The sequence below is a fragment of the Gorilla gorilla genome, chromosome Y (genome assembly GCF_029281585.2).
Source record: "Gorilla gorilla gorilla isolate KB3781 chromosome Y, NHGRI_mGorGor1-v2.1_pri, whole genome shotgun sequence".
Classification (NCBI taxonomy): Eukaryota; Metazoa; Chordata; class Mammalia; order Primates; family Hominidae; genus Gorilla; species Gorilla gorilla.
Window position 1 is genome coordinate 29,468,023 of NC_073248.2, and position 25,175 is coordinate 29,493,197.

Sequence of the window (25,175 nt, forward strand, 5' to 3'; positions counted from 1 at the left end):
AATACTTCATGAGAAAAATCTGAGTGGAAGAAAAATGTTTGAGAAATCATGGAAAATACCACTGCCAGCTATGATATGAGCTAACATTTATGGATCACCAGTTGTATGCAAGAAAACATTTACATGTTACCAGGGAATCAGAAGGATTGAAAGAGAGTAATAAGCAATATTTATGTATATGTTATTTTTGTTTGTTTGCTTATTTGTTTTGAGATGGAATCTTGTTCTGTCACCCAGGCTAGACTGCAGTGATGTAATCTTGGCTCACTGCAATTTCTTCCTCCCTGGTCCAAGCAGTTCTTCTGCCTTGGCCTCCTATATCTTGGGATTACAGGCATGTGGCATCACACCTAGCTAATTTTCTTGTTTTTAGTAGAGATAGGGTTTCACCAATATGATTCTTTCAAAGTGCTCATTATATCAGAAAGTCCCCTCTTGGAAATAGTTCCTCATAGAAAGGAAAGAGTCTCGTGTTTCTTGGCCTTAGTTCTTTTAGGATGTAATGAGGATGATATTTTGCTTACCCTAACTACATAGGTATTTCACAATCTAGGTTGATAATCTCATTTAAAAATATATATATATATATAGTATGATTGTGTGTAGTGTGTATATATATATACAATTATATTGATTGCGTGTGATGTGTATATATATACATATATGTGTATGTGTATATATACACAATCAGATATATGTGTATATGTATGCACATATATATATATACACACATATATATACATATACACATATGTGTATATATATATACCTGTTCAAAGTTATTTGGTTTTGAATACAACATTTTGAGAGGTATCTTAGGGCAATTAAAATTCAATTATATATATATATATATATATCTGTAGCGGTCTATATATGCGTGTGTGTGTAGAAGTTATTAGGTTTTTGTTTCTTTGTTTTTTTGTTGTTTTTTGAGATGGAGTCTCGCTCTGTAATCCAGGCTATAGTATAGTGTCATAACCTTGCCTCTCTGCAATATCCGCCACCTAGGTCCTAGGGATTCTTGAGCCTAGTCTCCCAATTAGCTGTGATTACAGGCATATGCCACCATGCCTGTATAATTTTTGTATTTTTAGTAGGGATACGGTTTCACTGTGTTGGCCAGGCAGGCCAACAGATAGATGTGTGTGTGTGTGTGTGTGTGCGCGTGTGTAATACATATAAACATCTTTGGGTGTATTAGATTTTTAATACAACATTTCAAGAAACATCTTAGGGCAAATAAATGTCAATTTTCTTTTCAAAATGACTTTTCTTAATAAAATGTATTTAAAATACCTAGCAAAATATAATATTAAGTTAGTTCTCATTTTTTAATACATTGTGATTTAATCGCAAGCTCACAGATCCTTAGAGATAATATTGTCTATTAGCTGAAAATTCAAAAAAAATGGGAGATGCTCATGTAAATATAGTAAGATTTGTATTTCATTCCTGAGAACAGAAACACTTCAGTGGTAAAATTTGCAACAAAAAAATGCTTGTGGAAGCTTAGACAATGCTCTAGGACTCTAATAGTAAGCACAGGAATATGTCAGGAAGCCATACAGTCTTTAGATTCATTTTGATTCCTACCTGAAAAAGTGTCAATTCTTGCTAAATGTAGCAAAGCAACAAAGAAAAATTATTATTCACCTGTTTCTCTCAGTGTTTTTCCTAACCTTAACCCTATTTCCTAACCCTATTTTAAGTTATTTCCTAACCCTATCCTATTTCCATTATTATAATAAAGCATTTTTGATCTGGTAGAAAATTAGAATTAGACCTTGCTTTTACTGTCATCACAAAAGCATTTTATCAAGTTTTTTTTTAAAAAATAGCAAATGGCAGAATTATTATATATTGTATGCTAACCGAAATTATTTTATTACCATGTTATGAATTATAATTTATATCTATTCTCAAAACTAAAGAAGATGCAACATTGCATTTGCATACTTGAGAGGAGAATTAGTTCCACATGCTACATAGAAAGCTGTATTTATCTTTGTTTTTCACAGCTGGTATGACTGTGACTATTATAATAGAGGTGGGCTTGCAGCCAAAAATATATGATTCATCCAACAGTTATTTACCATGTAACTTATATGTTCTGGATGTTTAGGTAGTTATTACAAATTAGGAAATATGGTGTTGAAAATCACAGGAAACACCTTTGTTTTCTTTTTCCTAGCCATTTAGCAAATAGACCTAATTCAACAAGGTATCATGTTAAATATTATAATTCATTTGGTGATGAAAAATGCCAGCTACAGTGAATAATTGAGGAACTCAAGTTTATTTAGGAATAGAATGCTGGGATGAACAGGGAATGCCTTTCTTAGGAAATATAATTTAGGCTGACCAATAAAAATTTGTCTTACAGGAGAAAATGTGCCTTGCAAGTAGGGGGAACAGCAGAATTCCCAAAAGTCCTAAAGGCAACCTGATGATGAAATGAGTTAAGCCATGTTCACAGTGGTGTATTAGTTGACTTTTGCTACATAAGGAACCATCTCAAAGCTAAGCATCTCAAACAACTTTTATTTAGCTAAGCATCTCAAACAACCTCTATGTGGGTTATGATTCTTGGTTGGGAATCTGGGCTGTGCTCATCTGGGAGGCTTTTCAGCCTAGAGTCAACATCCAGGTCCGTTGGGTGCTCACTGGCCAAGCACTATCTCAACATGGTGCTTGTCAGTGCTCATGTGGAATATCATCCTCTAACAGGCTAGTGAGGACTCTTCATGGAAACTTGTCAGAGTTGCATGTAGATATGTTCAAGTTCTCTTACAGTGAAAGCTACATAGTGTCAGTGTCACCTCCCTGATCCAGAATGTCCAAATAAGTAAATCCAGAAAGATACAAATGAATGGGCAGTTTCCAGGGGATGGGGGAAAGAGGAAATGGAGAGTGACCACTAATTGTTACAGTATATTTGGGGGCATGGGGAATCATGAAAACGTTCTGCCATTAGATATCGTTTATTATTGCACAGATCCATGAATACATTAAAAACCACTGGATTGCATACTTTGACATAGTGATATGTATGATACAGTAATTATATCTCAGTTAAGCTATTTATCAACCTATCTCTATCTAATCAATCTATCAACCAAATAAATTAAGACAGCCTATGTATAGAGACAAATAGACCAGAAGCCAGGCACTGTGGCTCACACCTGTAAACCTAGCACTTTGGGAGGCCAAGGTGGGTGTATCACCTTAGGTCCTGAGTTTGAGAACAGCCTGGCCAATGTGGTGAAACCTCGCCTCTACTAAAAATGCAAAAATTAGCCGGGAATGGTGGTGCAGGCCTGTAATCCCAGATATTTGGGGAAGCTGAGGCAGCAGAATCACTTGAATCGGAAGGCAGAGCTTTCAGTGAGCCAAAACTGCACCATTTCACTCCAGCCTGGGTGACAGAGCAAGACTGCATCTTAAAAAAAAAAAAAGAACAGAACAGAGGAAGGTAGGCAGAAACAGACTCTGGTAGATGTAAAACTTGGCATGTAAGTGAAGAGCCATAATACCTATGTAGCTGAAAATCGGAGTGTTATCTAAGGAAATAATTCAAATAACCTGTATACTATACCATCCAGATAAATAAATTCCAGATGAGTTATGATCCACATGACAAATAAAACTTTTGAACTGTTAGGAGAAGAGTAATCAAATAAAATGTCTTTATGTTTTTGGATTACATAAATAATCCTTTTTAAAAAAAGCAGACATTATGGAGAAAATAGTGATAAATTATAATAAATATGCATCTTAATGAATTACTTTATATAATTAAAAATCAATAAAATAGTTAAAGGCAACAGAACAGATATCTCCAGTGCTCAACTGTGTAAACTTGGGCAAATTATTTAATCTCCACCTACCTAATTTTCCTCACTGTGAGATGATATTAGTTACACATCTCAGAAGGTAGTTATGAAAAATACAATATTCAGAGCTGGGCATAGTGGCTTTCACCTGTAATGCAGCACCTTGGGAGGCCGAGGTGGCAGAATCACTTGAGGCCAAGAGTTCAAGACTAGCCTGAGAAAAATAGTGAGATCCTCTCTCCACAAGAAATTAAAAACAAAATTAACTGGGTGCAGTAGCACACACCTGTAGGGGTCCCAGCTACTCGGGAGGCTGAGGTTGGAAGGATCACTGGAGCCCAGGAGCTAGAAGCTGCAGTGAGCTAAAAATGCTCTTCACCCTGTGTGACAGAGTAAGACTTCATCTCTAAAAAACAAACAAATGAAATGCAAATTCATTATGCATAAAGCCCTTAGAACAGTATGCAGCACTGATTTGCACTGTTAAATGTTTGCCTTTACATCCTCAAAAAGAGACCAGCATCCATGAATGTAAAGATTTCCTGCAAACCAATAACAGATGTTCAGCCAATCAAAAATTGGCTTGCTATTCAAGAAGGGAATTTAGAATGATCAAGACAACAGATACAGAAATGCACATCTGCACTATTTTCAAGGAACTTGCAAATTGAAATATAAACTGTCAATATATTATACTCATCAAAGTGAAAAATATATTGTCTGATAATAACAAGTGTTGGGAATAGGATAAGGGGTGCAGAATTTTCTTACCTGCTAGTGAGTGTGTAGCATAATACAACTTGTTTGGAAAGAAATACACCAGGATATACTGAAGATAAAATTAGTACTACCCCATGTATCAGTTAGATACTGCTGCATAACAAAGCACTCTAAAATTCATTCCCTTAAAATAATAAGCACTTACTACTGCTTATCAGCCTATGAATGTTGTTAATTGTAAATTTATTTTGGTCTTGGCTGTGCTCATTGATGTGTATTTATTGTTGTTTTGGGGTGAGCTCTCTCAGGTAGTTGGGGATTTGTGGGAGGTAATTTTGCCTAAGTTGGGGCCAATGGGTTCTTCTTTATGGCATCTATTGTATTCCAATCCACTAGTCTGCGTTTTTCAGAGGGCAGTGGTACAGTTTCAAGAGATTAAGAATATGTACAGGAGATTTCAGTTCTAGTCTTGGAAATAGCATATCATTATATTTTTTTCTTTTGAAAAAACACAATCATAAACCAGTCAAGATTCAAGGGGTGAAAATACAGACTTTATCTCTATGTATGAGGAATAGCAAATTCATGGGACAGCTTGTAGAACTGGGGACCCCTTTTGCCTGTCAATCGACTACACCCTGTAATTAAACATTATCTATCTAGTAGTTATGTGCCCTAGAACTGAGGTCTTCAACCTGGCAGAGGCCTTTTTAAAAATTTTTCAAAGTATGACTCAGCTGATTATTTTAAAGAAACCCAACTTTCAAGTACTCAACCTCCAAATGTTGTCTTTTCTAATCCTTCCTGGTCACCAAAATCTCTTCACATACCACAAAAGGATGACCTTCAGTACACAAGATGCGTTGGTACTAACCTGCCAGGGCTTGTAATAAAAGAAGTAACCATCTGAATGCTGCTTTCTGGGAAGCTACTTTACTGAAAGCTCCATAAATTAAGCCTCCCAGACAGGTGTGGTGGCTCATGCCTGTAATCCAAGCACTCTGGGAGGCTGCCAGAGGTGGATCGCCTGAGGTTTGGAGTATAGAGACCAGCCTGGCCAACATGGCGAAACCCCTTCTCTACTATAAATACAAAAATTAATTGGGCATGCTGGTGCATTCCTGGAATCCCAGCTACTCGGGAAGCTGAGGCAGGAGAATCACTTGGACCCATGAAGTGGAGCTTGCAGTGGGCCGAAATCACTCACTGCACTCTAGCCTGGGTGACAAGAGCCGAACTCCATCTAAAAAAAAAAAAAAAAAAAAAGGCTGCCATCTTATACGTATTTCTATTGGTCCTGTACCAATGTTCTTATTTCAGAACAAGAAAAAAGAAAAGAAGCTGTAAGTTATCTAAGGCAATTCTTCCAAATTCAGAAATCGAACTTTCCTGTCAAAAACCAGTTTTTCAAAGTGCACATACATTGGGTGAAGCCCATCGGTAAATGATCCAATCTGAAAATCTTCTGAAAGTCATCTTTCAATTTCTTGGTGGTAGTACTATTCAAGTGGAGGTTCAGATAGATTTCAAAATGTCTGCATGGAATATTTTCCCCAGCTAGAGTCTGTTCTCTCGGTGTACGGAGGAAAGAGGAGGTATCCAGATTGAGTACCTGCTCTCCTCATCTTTCTTGGGCTACTCTTGTCCCTTCTGTGCCCTCCCTCTCCAACCTATGCTTTCCCTCAGAGCAGCCTGTTTTCTTTGCTCCCATAAATATATTACTGGTCCTTGCTCTTCTGTGCATATTTAGCAGCCCTAACCCTCTTCCTCACCAGCCACCCTTCTATCCCCAGACTGGCCTACCAGAAACAGCAGAGTATCCTAAATTCATGCGTGCATTTTCCTGCCATGTTGGAACGATCTGTATGCATGTCTGTCTCTGATGTTCATTTCCTTTTTCAGCATGGGTATGTATTTACCTCTTTCAGCCAGGACTGCATGGCATTACCTCTCTTAGCCAGTCAAAAGGTTCAATACATACTTATAGAAGGAATGGGCTTATGAGCAAATAAACTCATGTGTCATGGTCAGTCTGTGAAGACAGACCAGTCACCTCCTAGCTGCAGAGAACTGGGGATTGTAAATTCTCCCCCAGTTGCCTTTCTGCCTTGGATTACAAGATTAACTCTGTATTCCTCTGTGGCCAAGTGATAAAATAATCAATCACACCCACATCTATCATGGCCAAGAAAACATTTATTTCCTCACCTCCTCCCATAGGCAAATTGCCCTGGGAGGAGCAATATGGAAAATAATGTAGTTCACTAAAAAAGCCTCTTTCTCTACTTAAGATAACAGTATCAAGTTGAAAATTAACCTTGACCTCTTAAAAGAAAGGAATATACAGTAAAATATGAACTACTAAATACATTTTAATATAATATCTCATGAAGAGCAATAATGCTAAGGTTCTTTTTGGGTATTTCCTTATATTCTTGCTTAGATAACAAGATGACATTTGTATCTGATGACTTTCTCTGATGATTTAGATATGTAAGTGGCAATAAAATTAATATATATTATAAACATTTAAATTATTTCCTGACACATAATGTTAACAGCAGTAGATGTGACTATGAGGTTTTTCCTTTGATGTTAATTTCGCTTTTACAATAGTCCTCATTTTCCACATTTTTAAATTTTCTTTTTGTTATAAGGTCTAGCTGTGTCACCCAGGCTGGAGTGTAATCACACCATCTCAGCTCACTGCAATGAGGTTCAAATGATTCTCCCATCTCAATCTCTTGAATAGCTGGGACTACAGGATGTACCACCATGTCTGGCTAATTTTTTGTGATTTTTGTAGCGACGAGCCTTCACCATGTTGGCCAGTCTGGTCTGGAATTACTGAGCTCCACCTACCTCAACTTCCCAAAGTGTTGGGATTAAGGCATGAGCCACCATGTGCATATCATTTTCCAAATTATTTACAAAGTGTTTCTCTTACATTCATAACATAAAGTACTATTTTAAAAAGACTGACTTTGAAAATAACATAGATAAAGCACTAAATGTGAATATCAGAAGAACAGGTTAAAAAATGCTGGAATATTCTTCAGGATTAGGGAAATTGAGATTTTTTTAATAAAATGATATTTAAATCTTAATAATAGAATGGCTGTACTTTTGTTTGGAGTATTTAAATCTTCTCATTTAAAACCAGTTCTGCACAGAAGTTTTACAGAGATGCTAATTGTTGTATGAAATGGAATATTATTCTGGCATTTTGAGGAAGGGTAGACATAGAGAAGAGAAAGGAAACTCGCAGTCCACCTAGGTTTTATTTGGGCTCCTTTGCGGGTGTGTGTGCAAGCCACAAGCTGGGTTTATTCTTGAATAAACACTAGCCAAATTGTTTTTCCTGAACCGTCTGTTACCTGCATGTACATAGACCATGGTTGTGTTCAACCTAGATAATCAAGATGACTTTTTTTGTTTTAAAGACATTTAGTTAGTTGTAATTACATGGACAAATAGAGCAGCAGTTTATCAAAAAAGAAAGAAAGGATTAAAAAATTACACATAGGAAAGGTAGTATGTAATTTCTGCCTTTCTGTTTCTGGGGTCAGGCTCTGCTAAATAAGATTAACTTAAAGTTGGGATTTGGCAAGTAATTTCTATCAAAATCTCAGCAGGAGTTTTTGTTGCAACTAACAAGCTGATGTGGAAATTTGCATGGAAAGTCAAAGGACCTAGAACAAGCAAAAAGACCTTGGAATAGGGGAAGAAAGTTGGAGGGCTTTCATTTACCATATGCAGAAACCTGAAACTGGACCCTTTCCTTACACCTTACACAAAAATTAACTCAAGATGGATTGAACACTTAAACTTAAGACCTAAAACCATAAAAACCCTAGAAGAAAACCTAATCAATACCATTTAGGACATAGGCATGGCCAAACGCTTCATGACTAGAACACCTAAAGCATTGGCAACAAAAGCCAAAACAGACAAACGGGATCCTATTAAACTAAAGATCTTCTGCACGGCAAAAGAAACTAGCATCAGAGTGAACAGGCAATCTACAGAATGGAAGAAAAAGTTTGCAACTTATCTAACTGACAAAGGACTAACAACCAGAATCTACAAAGAACTTAAACAGATTTACAAGAAAAAAACAAGCACATCAAAAAGTGGGTGAAGGATATGAACAGACACTTCTCAAAAGAAGACATTTATGCAGCCAACAAACGTGAAATAAAGCTCATCATCAGTGGTCATTACAGAAATGCAAATCAAAACCACAATGAGATACCATCTTATGCCCCGTTAGAATGGCAATCATTAAAAACTCAGAAAACAACAGATGCTGGAGAGGATGTGGAGAAATAGGAATGCTTTTACACTGTTGGTAGGAGTGTAAATTAGTTCTACCATTGTGGAAGACAGTGTGGCAATTCCTCAAGGATCTGGAACTAGAAATACCATTTGACCTGGCAGTTCCACTGGGTATTTACCCAAGTCTCTTTGGGTATATACTCAAGTGATTATACGTTATTGTACTATAAAGACATGACTATGTATGTTTATTGTAGCACTATTCACAATAGCAACAACTTGTAAGCAACCCAAATGCCCATCAATGATAAACTGGATAACGAAATGTGGTACATATCTATCGCGGAATACTATGCAGCCATAAAAAAGGATGTCCTTTGCAGGCACATGGATGAAGTTGGAAACCATCATTCTCAGCAAACTAACACAAGAACAGAAAACCAAACACCACATGTTTTCACTCATAAGTGGGAGCTGAACAGGAGAAAACATGGACACAGGGAGGGGAAAGTCACACACCCGGGCCTGTCATGGAGTGGAAGGGTAGGAGAGGGATAGCATTAGGAGAAATGCCTAATGTAGATGCCGGGCTGATGAGTGCAGCAAACCACAATGGCACATGTATACCTATGTAACAAACCTGCACATTCTGCACATGCACCTCAGAACTGAAAGTATAATTTTTTTTTTAATAAAGGTACTATAAAGCTATAGTAATTGAGATAGTAGGCAACTCATTTGGGTATAAGTTTGGATTAATGATATATAATTAATTACAGTTGGCTCTTGAACAACACAAGGTTTAGAACCCCTGCACAGTCGAATATTCACTTTTAACTTTTTGCTCCCTCAATACTTCACAACTAATAGCCTACTGTTGACTGGAATACTTACCAATAACATAAACAGCTAATTAACACATCTTTTGTATGTTGTATATACAATATGCTGTATTCTCCAAATAAACTTAGTTAGAGAAAAGAAAATGCTATTAAGAAAATCATAAATAAGGGAAAATACATTTACCACTCATTAAATAGAAGTGGATCTTTTTGAAAGTCCTCATCCTCATCTTCATATTTAGTAAGCTGAGGAGGAGGAAGGAGAGGAGAGGTTGGTCTTTCTGTTTCAGGGACGGGTGGTGGAGATGGAAGAAAACGGTAGATCTGCACAGCACAGTTCAGACCTATGTAGTGCAACAGTCAATTATAAACAGTTTAGAAATCAATCCTTCAATTTATAGTCAACAGGTTTTTTTAAATGCTGCAAAAACAATTAAAGGAGGGAAGGATAGTCTTCTCAATAAATGGTACTGAGACAATTGGTTATTCATATGCAAAAAGATGGATTTCAACCCTTAACACTTATTATACCCAAAAATTTACTCAAAATGAATGACAGATGAAAATGTAAGAATTAAAATTCTTAAACTTTTAGGAAACATCAACAACACAGGACAATGTCTTCAGGGCCATGGATTGGGAAAGATCTCATATATGTGACTTCAAAAATACAATAGTTAAAAGAATTGTTCAGTTGAATCTCAAAAGGACAATCCTTTAATGAAAAGTATTGATCAGGTTAAAGTCATCAAAATGAAAAACTTTTGCATTTTGAAAGTTATCACTGAGAAAACCAAAAGACAAGCCATAAACTGGGAGAGGAGATTGGCTAACTATATTCCTGATAAAAGACTTTTATCTCCAAAATGTGTAAAACAAAACAAAACACTATTCAGTAATAAGACACAAATTATTTTTTAATTGGCAAAAATATATTATTAGACATTTCACCAAAGAGAGTATACATGAGAAGATACTTAATATCAGTAGTTATTAGACATTAGCTACATTAAAACTACAATGAGGTTAGATGTGGTGGTTTATGCCTGTAATCCCAGCACTTTGGGACGCCAAAGTGAGTGGATTGTTTGAGGCCAGGCGTTTCACACCATCCCGGCCAATAGGGAAAGACCCCATGTCTACCAAAATACAAAAATTAACCAGGGGCGGCCGGGCGCTGTGGCTCACGCCTGTAATCCCAGCACTTTGGGAGGCCGAGGCGGGCGGATCACGAGGTCAGGAGATAGAGACCATCTTGGCTAATATGGTGAAACCCCGTCTCTACTAAAAATACAAAAAAATTAGCCGGGCATGGTGGCGGGCACCTGTAGTCCCAGCTACTCTGGAGGCTGAGGCAGGAGAATGGCGTGAACTCAGCAGGCGGAGCTGGCAGTGAGTAGAGATCTCGCCACTGCACTCCAGACTGGGCGACAGAGCGAGACTCCGTATTGAAAAAAAATTAGCCAGAAGTAGTGGTGAAGGCCTGGAGTCCCAGCTACTTGAGAGGCTGAGGCACGAGAATTGCTTAAACGCATGAGGTGGATGGAGGTTGTAGTGAGCCGAGATCACACCACTGCCCACCAGTCTGGCTAACAAAGTGAGACTCTATCTCAAAAAATAAAAACAAACAAACAAAAAAACCCTACAATGAGACACAATTTTACACCCATTAGTATGGCTATAACAACAACAACAAAAAAGATATTAGCAAGTGTTGTCTAGGTAATAGAAAAAATAGAGACCCTTTATATCACCATTGGTGAGAATGCCAACTATTACAGCTAATTTGGAAAATAATCGGCCAATTTCTTAAAACAAAAACATTAAACGTAAATTTGCCTTATGAAACAGCAATTTCAGCCCTAGATATGTATGCAAAGAGATGAAAATATATGTCCATGCAAAAAATGGTACACAGGTACACAAATAATTGTTCATAGCAGCATTATTAATAATAATCAACAAGTAGAAATAGACCAAATGTCACTAAAAAATAAATGGATTTAAAAGATGTGGTATACCCATACAATGGAAAATAATTTAGCCCTAAAAAAGTATTGATACATGCTACAATATGGACGGACATTGAAAATATTATGTAAAGTAAAAGAAGCCAGACACAAAAGACTACATATTATATGAGTTCATTTATATGAAATGCCTAGAAAAAGACAAATCTTACAAAGACAGAAAGTGGATCAGCAAGGCTGTAACTCCCACGCACTCAGCCAGGTCTGATTTTAAAGGATATTAAGCCCCATTAAATGGAAGTTATATAAGTTTTGTTTGATGTATGGAAACAGCAATATCAAGTCTTGGTTTCAAAATATGTTTAACCTCTTTTGAGTTATGTAGAACTGGAAAGTGTTTTTCACTCGCAAGTATTGGACATGACAGTATTTCCCCTCTGCCTTAATCCACTTATCCTAGAACCCTATAGGAAGGCAAAGACTGTTTTAATTGAGTGACACAGTTAAAGCTATTGATAGTGGGGTATGCACACATGGGCTACATCTGTCTATGAAAAGGAAACAATGGAGCCAATTTTTTAAGTAATTCAAGCAAAATTAAATGTTCACACCTTTTAAATCTGGAAGCTATAAAAAGCAAAATGGCATTCTGTACACAAAGAGCATAGCCTAGTTTTTGCTATCCTTAAGCCTCTTCCTGTGTTTTGCCTGTATTAAATTTCCTATGCAGATATTATTGAGGTGATCAGGTAGGTGACTTCAATTTTTATTTTCTATAACAAATTCAAATTCAATAACTTTCAAGTAATATTTAATAACTATTTTAAACACAGAAGACATAGTCTATAATATTTTGTCCTGACTTAAATACTTATTGCAAGTAGTAGATGTTAATAGAAGAAAACAATACTGAATAATGGGTAGTTGTTCTTTAAACATGGAGTAGAGGTAAATCTTAGTGATTTAGGGACATATCTAACTTTTAGAGATTGTGCAGTTTTAAGTTTCTAATGCATGCAATTAATGTCAATTTTCTGATATTTTGATTAAAGTCCTCCCATGTTTGCTGTATGTGTTTTTGCTTGCCTTATGAAAATTTCTAACCATAGTGTATCAGTAACATTTCAAAAATGTATTTAAATTATAATATGTTCAAATCAAAGTACTGTCAAATATGCCATATGCATTTCTTTTAAGAATGTGGGAAATACCTTTAATAATTTTATTTTCTCTTTTTTTAAAACTCACATTAGCATTTTTTTGCAGTAGCATCATTTTAACCCCCAACTGCATATCCACAGTATGACTAATATTTTTTACAAGTAACATTTTGAATTTGTTCTTCTTGACATCTTTATGTTTATATGCATTTTGCATTTCCCTATCTCATTTTTTTGAAACCAAATGTAACCAATTTCAAGTTGTTGTGTTACATTCATTTTTTTTCTTTTACTAGGTAGCATCTTTCTCTTTTCTGGATTTTTCAAACGTATTGTTTCTGAATTCTCTTTCATCCCTTTATTTTCCTTTTCAATATCACCCCAGGAACCAACATAAAGAGAAATGCAGACGATATAACCAGTAATGACCATGGTGAAGATGAAGGTATTTTTTGTTTTTTCAAAGCTCAACCCTGATGCATGATTTTATATCTATCTATCTCTCTCTTTTTTTTATTTCAACCTGTTTTTCCTCCCCTTATTTAACTCTAGTACACTTTTGTGTGCTTCTTTATTTTCTTCTTGTATAGAAACCACTGTTATTTTTAAGCCCAGTTACCATGTACTGGAAACAAATCACTGTGTGAAGTATAAACATTGTTTCTGTACAGGAAAATAGTAATGAAATACTACTTACAGAGAAGCCCACCTTTTTTTGTTCTTTTTTTTGGCTTTGTCACAAGAAGAAAAAATAGAATTTTAAAGAATGCATGTATAGTCTCTTTTCTCCCTTCCAAATGTTATTTTGTAAGTTAATATACTACTTTGGAGCTTCAGTCTTCCTAATTAGTTTTGCAAACTGTAAAACTTTGCAGCACCTTAGAATAATTTTTTCATAGGACTGAAGTTTCAATTTTGTTTGTTTGGTTTGGTATTCTTTACAAACATATTGATTCCAACACAGTCATCCAATAATCTGCTTACAGTGAAGTACATCAAAAAGCATTTTAACAAGATGCTGTTGTTAACAAGCCCTGATTCTTTCAGTACTGCCTTTTACGGCATTTAAAGAAAAAAATAAGAAGTAGCTCAGAACTGAAAAAGGACAAAAAGCTAGCTATGTGCATCTTTGTTTTCACACCACCGTTCTTTGAAAACATGTTTCTCCTTTAAATGTTTTATTGCTGTGAAGTTTCTTTTTAAGGTGACAAAATTGCTCAACAGATTATCTACCAGTAGTGGAAATATTTTTCATAAAGGTGGAAGGTCTGAGCAGTCATGCAGAAAACATACACACTGTTTTTATCCCCTTTGTGTAGAAGAAATTTGTTTTTGTTTTTGTTCTTGTTTTTTTAAAAGAGGAGAAACAACAAGAAAATACTCAAGCCGTTCCTCATTGGTAAGGCTCTATATGATTAGCTAACTGCACATTTTTTCCCATCTGGGTAGCAAAATGTATGGAATTCTATTTATTTTTCATAAACAATAAGGCCCTGGCTGGACCTTTGGGTCTCTGTCTGAAAGGCCAAGCCCAAAAGTGAGTGTTGCATTATCCTTGCTGGTCTAGCCCCATTTTCTCGAAAGTGTCTTTTGACCAGTTCTTGTAGTTGCTCCCCTCCTTGCTTATCTTCATAAATCAACTGTTCTCCAAGAAAAGAAGTCTTGCCAACACTCTTTTCATGCCTGGCCTTCCCTTAACATTTTGATTATTACTGAGCACATAGGGTTGTCACTGCCTCAAGTAGCTCTCTATGAGGTCTTGATTCTGATGGTGGTGGAAGTTCGGTACCCCTTCTTTGATAAGGGCTGCTAAATGCCTGACATTTTATCAGTATTGAGCAAATACATAAAAATGAAATAAACTTTTGTTCTCTGATACCTTATACTGCTCTAATTTGTATCCTCTTTTGTGTCCTCTCACGTACTTCCTTTTGATAATTAAGATCTGTTTTCACATTATTCCCAGTGAATGTTTATTACCATGAAAATGCCATCTAATTTTCTCTTAATATTAATAAGCTGTGATTTTTTGAATTTGCTTTAATGTAACAACTGGTATCACTCCACAAGTTCAAGAGAATCTTGTTCTATGTTTTATGAAAGGTAAGAGATGTTAATTTCCCATATTTTCAAAGGGAGCACTTTAAAGCAGCCCTTCAAAATCTCTACTTATTCTTTTTACCACAATTTACTAGCCAACCGCTGGTAGTGGTAAAAGTAATGAGGCCAAAAACAGGAAATTAGGAACCGGAAAGAAGAAGTGGAACATGAGAAAAGCCATTTCTTATTCATATAGCAGAGGACATTTCCCATAGAGTATGTTGAATAAGTGATGAATGAAGATTTTTACTTTATATTTGAATTTTATATGAGAAAATAAAAGACACTTTTCTGCTGTGGATTAAATATCTGCAAATAAATACTTGGGTAACTTGACATTCTTTTGTGTGCTTTACTGTGACCATTAGGTATGTCATGTCTTCTGTATGCACCCTGTAAAATTGTGATCATAATTCATTCAAATTGGAGCCACCATCCAAACGATGGTAATTCATATCCTCAGAATTCCTTTTTCATATTTCAAAAGTGTCCATGTGAATTATGAGGGGAAAAAAATCTTTATTAAAGAAAAAAGTGAAAATAAATATGCATGGATACTTGGATTTTTCTTTTAGTAACAAAGATATTTAAATTATTTGTATACACACACACACACACACACATATCTGTACCTAGAAATGTTTATAGGGGAGGTCAGTTTTCTGAAGATTAAATGCAGCCCTAATGTCAGATTAATGTTATAAACACATCGTTTAATCACAAGTTTTCAGAGAGCAGGCTCCGCAGATAGTCTCTAACTTTCTATCATTACAAATTGCTATTTTTATATCATTGCTAATTTAAATAATAAAGTAAATTATGAAGAGGAATCATTGGTTGCAAGTCACCATGGGAGTTTAGTCCCTGTGAAAATATAAAGCATTTAAATAATTTGTATTCTTTTACCATTTTTTATTACATCTCTTTAATTTTTGTCACTTGAATATGTTAGGATGATGATGATACTATAATCACTGGAACAAAGACATTTGCTTGGACATCTTTTCTTTTTTCCCCCATTTTTGTTCTGTTAATAATTTTTAACTATAGCTTTTGCTTTCTTGTCCTTATCTGTCCCTTATCGATCATCGATAGTTTCACTACTATTTTTAAGTTTTTATTGTTAAATTAAAGATGAATCTGTACAGTTACTTGTGAGTTAAGATGCAGCTAAGTTAAAATCAAGTATAATTTTGAAGCTGATTTTACATTTAACTAGATGATTAAATATATTTTTTCAGTTGCTTCTTCAATTTAAATCAAGTTTTATGGTTTCAGCAAAATTTAGAAAATATGTGCTTTACCTAAAAACTTTTCTTTTAGTGCTTTGGATATATACAGAAGCTTAAATGAGTAGAGTATCCCAAACATCCAGATGCTTCTCAAAATAGCATTTCCAGAAACAGAAAATGTAATAGCATTAGTCATGTTATTTAGAAACTCTTATCAAGTGTCATATCATCCATAAAAATTAATTTGCTTACTTCAAGTCAAAATAAGGAAATCAGTGAATCTCCTTTGTTCTTAATTTAGCATCAGTGAGTGAGTCAGTAAGATTCTTTACTGTGTTTCCTTACTTGGCTTTTTTTCCAGATATTCATGAACAGAACAGTAAGAAGCCAGTTATGGTCTATATCCATGGGGGATCTTACATGGAGGGAACCGGTAACATGATTGATGGCAGCATTTTGGCCAGCTATGGGAACGTCATCGTTATCACCATTAACTACCGTCTGGGAATACTAGGTAAGTGATTTCATCATGTGAATGACTAAGCAAGAGGAAACATGAAAGTTCCGCTTCTTATTTTGACGGGACTCATGGATTTGAATCCTGTTATTACAGTTCCTGGTTAATTCCACTTTACAGTATTTACTTTATGTTATCAGGTATGTTTTTTCCTTTTATTACCTTCATGCAACATGACCATTTTATTGTTTTATTATCATTCTTTTCCTTTTGCTTCTGATACAATAATTTTTTTCTTGTGGAAGTTGAATCCCTTCTCAAACAAATGGCCACTTCAAGTTCATCAAGATTAAATGAAATTTTATTTAAAGCATGTTTCTTCATTGGAATTAAATGAATGTGTATTTATCTACATAAGTGTGTATAATGAGCACATATTTGGTGATATGATAATTAGTAATCACCATAGATCTTAGCTTTCTAGTCTGATTGTGTTACTGTACGAATTAGTATATTGTATGGAGGAAAATATTTTATCCTGTTCCCTAACTGATTATGTTGAGGCTTTGGAAGATCTGCTGTTTAGGTTCTGTTAGTTGACTTTTTTTTGCATTTGATAATCTACAATTAAAGGCCAAGTACATGGAAATTCAAGTTTAGCTCCTCCTTGTTTAGATGTTTCATTCATTGTCTTCTAATTGTGGGTTGGGAATTTAAGTTACAACTTCAGGGTAAAGGTTTTAATACTTTCTTAGATGACCTTTCCTGCTGTTGGTTAGTTTGTGAATAATATTCCTAGATCTCTGTAAAAACATTTGTTTTTTGGGTAAAAATCCATTAAAATGATGTAGAAAATAAAATTTTAACAAATTATTCAATTCACTACATGTAGGTTAGCTTGAGTGAAGTTATTTTATATTTGTTGCATGCATTTGATCTTGAGTTGAAACCTACAGTTTAAGAAAATCTGCATGTCTTTATATTTTTAACAGACTGTCAGAGTTATAAAAGCAAAACATTAGAGCTTTACACTATAATTTTTTTTCTTTAGATCTTTCATGGGCATTTAAAATCACTCATTATGAAGAGACCATAAACCATGGGTTTCTAAGAGGTGTGCTGAATTTTGCAACTGGCTGGCATGTTTTCTAAATGATCCTGTAATCTTCATGTATTAGTTTTTTTTTTTTTTCATAACAAATCATGACAAATATTCTCTTTAAACAAGAGGAATTTACTTTCTCATAATTTGGGAAACCAGATGTTCAAAACAAAGGTGTTGGCAGGGCTGTCTTTCCCTGGGTAGCTCCAGAACAAGATTCTTTCTTGCCTTTTCAGCTTCTGGTGGCCCTGGTGTTTGTTTCTATCTTCACAACGCTGTCTTCCCTGTATTTTATGTGTCATCTCCTTTTCTTTTCCTTTCTTTTCTTTTCTCTTTTTTTTGGGGAGGTAGGGGGACAGAATATCTGTCACCCAGGCTGGAGTGCAGTGACATGATCTTGGCTCACTGCAACCTCTGCCTCCCAGGTTCAAGCAATTCTCCGGCCTCAGCCTCCTGAGTAGCTGGGATTACAGGCACCCACCACCATGCCCAGCTAACTTTTATATTTTTTTAGTAGTCATGGGGTTTCACCATGGTGGCCAGGCTGGTCTCAAATTCCTGACCTCAGGTAATCCACCCCTGTCGGCCACCCAAAATACTAAGATTACAGGTGTTGGCAACCTTGCCAGGCCTCCTTTCCTTGTAAGGATACCAGTCATTGGATTTAGGGTTTATCCTAAATTCAGGATAATTATATCTGAAGATCCTTAACTAATTACATCTGCAAAGACCCTGTCTTCAAATAGATCACATTTATAGTTTCCAGGTAGAAATATATTTTTGGAGGATATTGCTCAACCCACTCCACCCAATCCATGATTATTGCAATATGTATGTGTGAATATAGGTGCTTTCAGATAATTCCATTCCATATGTGTGCACAACCACTGTGTTCAGAATTCCACCTTGCTTTCTACTTACTAGGCCACACTCTGGTAAGATGATCTGAGGACAGTCTGGAATTCTTCTTCCCTTTGTATTCAAATAGTATAGTCATGCAGTATCTAAAAGTTTATTCCCTGAGCCTTTAAAACTTTTCCATCAGTTTGACAAGGAGTAAAAGTGTTTTTCCCCATTTGTCACAAAACTTGTGCAAAAAGCACCTTTCCCATGGGCCAATACACAGAGCTATATTTCACATTTTCTTCTTAAATTACAGGGTTATAAATATAAAACAAAACCTTTACCTTGCTGTATTATTTCCACCTTTTCCCTGTATTATTAATTCCGATTACAAATGCTCATTAATGTTCTACCTTGGAATTGCAATTTGGGCATGTGCCATCTGAAAATGGAGGTTCCTAAAAATTAATATCAAAGATTAATGCAGGTTTTAAAAAAGGGACTTATTCAAACATAACTCCCATTTTAACATGACTCATGGACTTTTAATGAAATGAATTGCCTTGTAATGCCTAAATTTTTTTCTTAAAATCAACTGTGTCATAGCCTTCTCTTTAGAACATATCTAATTTGCCAGAACCCAAGATTTGTGAGATGGTGTTATTTTTTATTTTTACTCTTTCCCCACCCCATAGTACCATGAAGAGATTATGTAACATCCTTTTCTGGTTTTAAAGACAGGTGAATAATGATTATGTAACATGCAAACAAGTTGGGTGTTTTAGAGAAGGTGGTGTTAATGGTGTCTGATTCACAGATGCTGGCTTGAACCTTACTGGTGTTAGGACCTAAATTCTGGTAAGATCCAACTTTAGGCCATGGATTACAGGACCTAGGTGTATAAAAACAATACTTAAACCCCATAAGATCTTAGTTCACTGATCAGCAGGAGAGATACTTTTCTTTCAAATGATACCATCAGATGCATCTCCAGCAGACTGTTAGGTCAGTGAAAAGAAAAATGTCATTATAGAGAAGTTCTTCAGACTTTTAAAAATTTCCTAGGATTATGCCAGTGATTCCTACTACAGAGACAAAGATATATGTATTTCTGAATTTGAGATGTTGGATATTGGTAGAGATTCATTTTTTGAATGCAAATAAATATGCTTTACTTTTAGCCAGCATGAATGCTCTCATTTGCCACAGGTTGGCCAGCTTAAGTATGAAGGGTGTTGTGGGTAACGTTAACAGAAGGTTTTTATAGTACCAAAATTTCTTTATTTTTTTATTATCCTATTTCAGAAAGTTTCTTAACTCTGAGATACTTTATATTGGGCAATAATAGTTCTGGTGCAAGTATAGATTAATAGATTATTAAACACTTCAAGATATAGATGGAAGAGTACAAATAGTATATTATTACTGATTCCCATTTACTCTTTCTTTGATTTACACTGGAATTTTTGTTTATGCTAACTTTTGAAGATACCAATGATAGGAAGTTAATAGTGCTTGCCTTTTATAATTTTTCCAGAGATTATTCATTTGAAGTTCAAATCTGGAAACTTTCCTTTTGTTATTTGGGAAACAGATATTATTGCTATTCAAAATGGGTAATCCCTAAATTGATGTGGAAAAAGATATTTGAGGTTGGATGCAGTGGCTCGTATCTGTTATCTTAGCACATTGGGAGGCTAAGGCAGGAGGACCACTTGAGGCCAGGAGTTTGGGACCAGCCTAGACAATATGACAAAACTCCATCTCTACTAAGATTACAAAAATTAGCTGGGCCTTGTGTCACACACCTGTAATGCCAGCTACCTGGGAGGCTGAGATGCACGAATCAGTGGAGCCTGGGAGTTGGAGTGTGCAGTGACCACCTCACTCCACCCTGGGCTACAGAGCAAGACTGTGTTTCCAAAAAAAGAAAAGAAAGAAAGAAAAAGAAATTTGAGATACTCGTATTGTCCAAAAAGTATAATTCAAATACTTAATGCAGAAGGTAGTAGCATCATTAACTTACTGACCCATTCATCAATTATAACAGAGGGAAGGTTCTATGTCAGTGTCTTGGAGGCTGATTGAGCTAGGGGATACAATTTTAAGTATGAGTTTCATAGAACAGATTCAGGAGGTCTAAATAGAGGGGTCTACAATTAGGAAGCACCCTCAATCCCACCCCTGAATTCCTGACAGCAACACTAACTAGGCAGCAGAGAGATATTTCCTGATCTCAGCAGTCAAGACAATGGTACTAAAGGTTGCTAGATAAATGTGATTTTTGTAGTCACTCACCTGCAAGTTATAGGCAAGATAATATTTACCTGCACTACCACCAGAAATTAGACCTAATTGACTGCTTTTAATCAGAACATGACATTCCAACCTCTTATTCACGGTTAGCAATATATCCCACTTGCTTCACTTTGTGATTCATCATTGCATGGGTATAACTGGACGTGGAATGCATTTGAAACTGAGCCTCAAGTTCAAATCACCATAGAACCTAAAAAGAAAATGTAGGAGAGACAAAACAGAAGAAAAATGCCAAACAAAGAGTTATTATTTAGATGTGTTCATTCTGTGAACAGAGAGCAGATTCTCTTGGATCTGGCTGAAATAGGGGCCCCTGGTGTGTTGAAAGTGGTTTATGTCTTCATAGATGTTCCCATGGGCCTATACAACCAATCTCATTTGACAAATGAAGAAATGAAGGCTTGTGGTCAGGGTCACAAAACTTGACAGTGGCAGAAGTGGATCCAATTTCCAGTCAAATCTATGACTCAATCCATCTTGGCCACAATCATAGTGCAAATCAGTTGCTCTGTTTCCAATCAGTACCCACACACCAGAAGGTCAGCTCTTTAAGGGCATGAATTGTTGTTTGGTTCATTGTTGAGTGTTTGGAGCTTGGACCAGTATATCGAAAGTCTTAATTGTTGACATTCTGAGTAATGCAAAATAAATTGTGTTCTTGGATCATTGGCATCATATCCATTAGGATGGCTGTTAATAAAGTAAACGTAAAATAAGAAGTTGTGATGGAGATGTGGAGGAACTGGAACTCTTTCACATTGCTGGTTGGCATGTAAAATGGTACAATCCTTGTGGGAAACTCTTAGGCTGTTCCTCAAAAAAGTAAACATAGAACTACCATATGTGATCCAACAATTCTTCCTCTGGGTATATATATACTCAAAAGAGTTGAAAGCAGGTATTCCAAGAGATATTTGTATGCCCAAATTCGTAGCCATGTTTTCTCAATAGCTAACAGGTGAACTTTTGAAATAGCCACTGCCCAGTAATGGATGAATGGATAAAAATTGATGTATATGTATATATGTATGTGTGTGTGCACAAATACAAACACATACACTACTGAAATAGAATGTTATTCATCTGTAAAAAGGAAGGAAATTCTGATACATGCTACAATATAAATAAACCTTGAATACATCATTCTAAGAGAAATAAGCTATAAGCTAGTCACAAAAGGACAAATGCTGTATTATTTTACCAATATGGGGTTCCACCTAGAGTTGTCAAATTCATAGAGACAAAAATTTGAATGGTGGTTGTGTGGGGCTGGGAGACAAAATGGAAAATTATTTTCTAATGGATAGAATTTCAGTTTTGAAAGGTATAAAATCATTTGGAGATGGACGGTGGGGACAGTTGGACAATAATGTGACTATACTTAAGGCCACTCAATTATACACCAAAAAATAGCTAAAATGATAAAATTTCATGTTATCTATATTGTATCACAACAAAAGAAATCATTATGATATCTGTGATTTAATTGACTCATTGTAATCATTACCATGTTAGGTCATGTTCAGTATCTCATATCCAGCAATATTGGAATGGACATGGTAATTTTTGAGTGGTAGAAACTCACGTAACTTTTAAAAACACATCTGTGTGTATTCACATACTCTTATATTTCTTGGAAGTGAAATCATACTCTCTATATCTCATTTATTTCTTGCAGCAAAATGTTTACAAGGTTTTCAAGATTCATCCACATTGTAGCATGTATCAGTCAGTACTGCATACTGGTTTATGGCTGGATACTGTTCCATTTTATGATAGACCACATTCTATTATATATCTGTTTTTCATTTGATGGACATTTGGGTGCAATTCATACAGAAAGAAAGTAGACTAGTGGTTGCTGGTTCTGGGATGAGAACCACAGGGAATTAGCATGTCATGGTTACAGAGTTTCCATTTGTGATGAAGAAAGAGTTCTAGAGATAGATTCATAAAAATGTGAATTACTGAACGGCATCAAACAGAACAGTACACTTTAAAATGGTTCACATTATGTTATGTGAATTTCATCTTAAATAGATGAAGAATACAGTCTGACGTTGTCATGTACTTCACTAGGATGATCTCTTTAAAAGGGTAGGAAAGAAATTAGTGTTCATCCATGTCCTCAAAAGAGCGTATAAACAAACTAAATAACAATCAAATAAAACATGTCAATGTACCTCACAGCATCCCAAAAGGGAAGACTAAACTAAACTGTTCTCAGGGCTCCTTCTTCCTTATGTGTTACTTTCAGAGGCACTTTAGCTTAGGATTTAATTTTATTATTCACAACCCCAGGGTGTTCATTTGATCTCACAGCAAACTTGAGTTGACTTTGACCAGGGAAACACTTTACTTTAAGAAACTGTAGAAAGGAGAAAATTTTATACGTATCCAGTTTCTATCCATTTCGTTGCGCATATGGTGAGAACTTAAGTGTTGTAAGCATGCCACTTGCAGGGCCCTGGGCTCACAGCTACAAGCTATATTTTGTATTTGCATCCACTGTTCTTTTAGCAAATGTATATACTTGCTGACAAAATACATGTTTTAAGAAATAAAATTATTTTAAGAACAAAATAATAATGTGTTTTAAGAAAACATGCTTGTATTTACCTTTTATTTTTCATTAAAAAAAATGTTTATGGGCTGGGCACGGTGGCTTATGCCTGTAATCCCAGCACTTTGGAAGCCCTAGGCAGGTGGATCAGGATGTCAAGAGTTTGAGACCAGCCTGGCCAATATGGTAAAACACCATGTCTACTAAAATTACAAAAATTAGCCAAACATGGTGGCGCACACCTGTAGTCCCAGATACTTGGGAGGCGGAGGCAGGAGAATCATTTGAAGCCAGAAGGCAAAGGTTGCAATGAGCCAAGATCACACTGCTACACTCTGACCTAGGTGTCAGAATGAGACTCCATCTAAAAAAAAAAGTTTATGAATTTACGGATGTTAGAAATTCAGTTTTGTTACATGGGTATATTCGTAGTGGTGATCTCTGGGCTTATATTGCACCCGTCACCTGAATAGTGGAACATGTATCCAGTAGGTATTATTTCATCATTCATTCTCCTTCCATGTCCTCATATTTTGTAGCCTCCAGTGTCTATTATTCCACTATGTATGTTAATGTGTACCTGTTGTTTAGTTCCCACTTATAAGTGAGAATATGCAGTATTGAACTTTCTGAGTTATTTCACTCACGATACTGAGTTCCACCCAGTTTCATCCATGTCCCTGCAAAACACATAATTTCATTCTTTTTTATGACTGACTACTGAGTTGTATTCCATGGATATATAAACTACGGTATATATAATTTATGTATCCAGTTATCTAGTCATTTGTTACGGACACTTAAGTTGATTTCATGACTTTACTATTGTGAATAGTGCAGTGATAAACATATGAGTACAGGTCTCTTTTTAATAGAACAATTTCTTTTCCTCTGGGCAGAAACCCACTACTGGGATTGCTGAACCAAATTATATGTGTGTGTGTATGTGTGTGTATAGTTCTTGTTTGTTTTTTTGAGACAGAGTCTGACTCTGTCACCAGGCTGGAGTGCAGTGGCATGATATTGACTCACTATAAATTTCATCTCCCAGGTTCAAGTGATTCTTCTGCCTCAGCCTCCTGAGTAGCTGGGATTACAGACATGCACCACCACCCCCAGCTAATTTTTGTATTTTTAGTAGGAACGGGGTTTCACCATGTTGGCCAGGATTGTCTCGATCTCTTGACCTTGTGATCTGCTCGCCTTGGCCTCCCAAAGTGCTGGGATTACAGGCGTGAGCCACTACGCCTGGCCCCAAATGGTAGTTCTATCTTAAGTTATTTGGAAAATCTCCATACTGTATTCCATAGAGGTTGTATTAATTTACCTTCTAACCAACAGTGTATAACTGTACCCTTTTCTCACCATTCTTGCCAACGTATGTTGCTTTTTGACGTTTTTCAAAATGTCATTCATTTCCACATGTTATTATAATTCCTTAAAATTATGACTTTTAACAAAGAGAAGGGAAACATACAGTTGGTAATTTTTTTAAGTGCTGTATAATTTCTAGTTAGAAAGCCACAGATAAACCCTGTGCTGAAGAGAGGTGGTAAAATAGCACAAGTTTGAAATAAAGTAAATTTGGGAAGATAAAGTTGTTTTTAGGATGATAAAGATGTTTGATGTTTAAACTTGGTCTAATTTTTCTAACTTTTACTGTATTCTTCACACTTACCCAAACCACAAACAACAAAAGTGAGATAAGGCAGTGATTGGGGATCCTGTTCCAATGCAGATACCAGAGATTCTCTTA

The 25,175-nt window shown here is 35.8% G+C and overlaps 1 protein-coding gene across 11 annotated transcripts in view; it reads left to right on the forward strand.

Annotated features, from left to right (window-relative positions):
- Positions 1–25,175, forward strand: part of NLGN4Y (neuroligin 4 Y-linked) — a 323,530-nt gene that overhangs the window by 185,460 nt on the left and 112,895 nt on the right. For 7 of the 11 annotated variants that reach the window (XM_055377278.2, XM_063703361.1, XM_055377275.2 and 4 more), the window contains 2 exons: positions 13,189–13,248; positions 16,497–16,649. In XM_055377278.2, coding sequence (XP_055233253.1) covers positions 13,189–13,248; positions 16,497–16,649 — 213 coding nt within the window. The remainder of the gene's footprint in view (positions 1–13,188; positions 13,249–16,496; positions 16,650–25,175) is intronic. The other 4 variants (XM_055377284.2, XM_055377282.2, XM_055377283.2 and 1 more) reach the window with 1 other exon arrangement.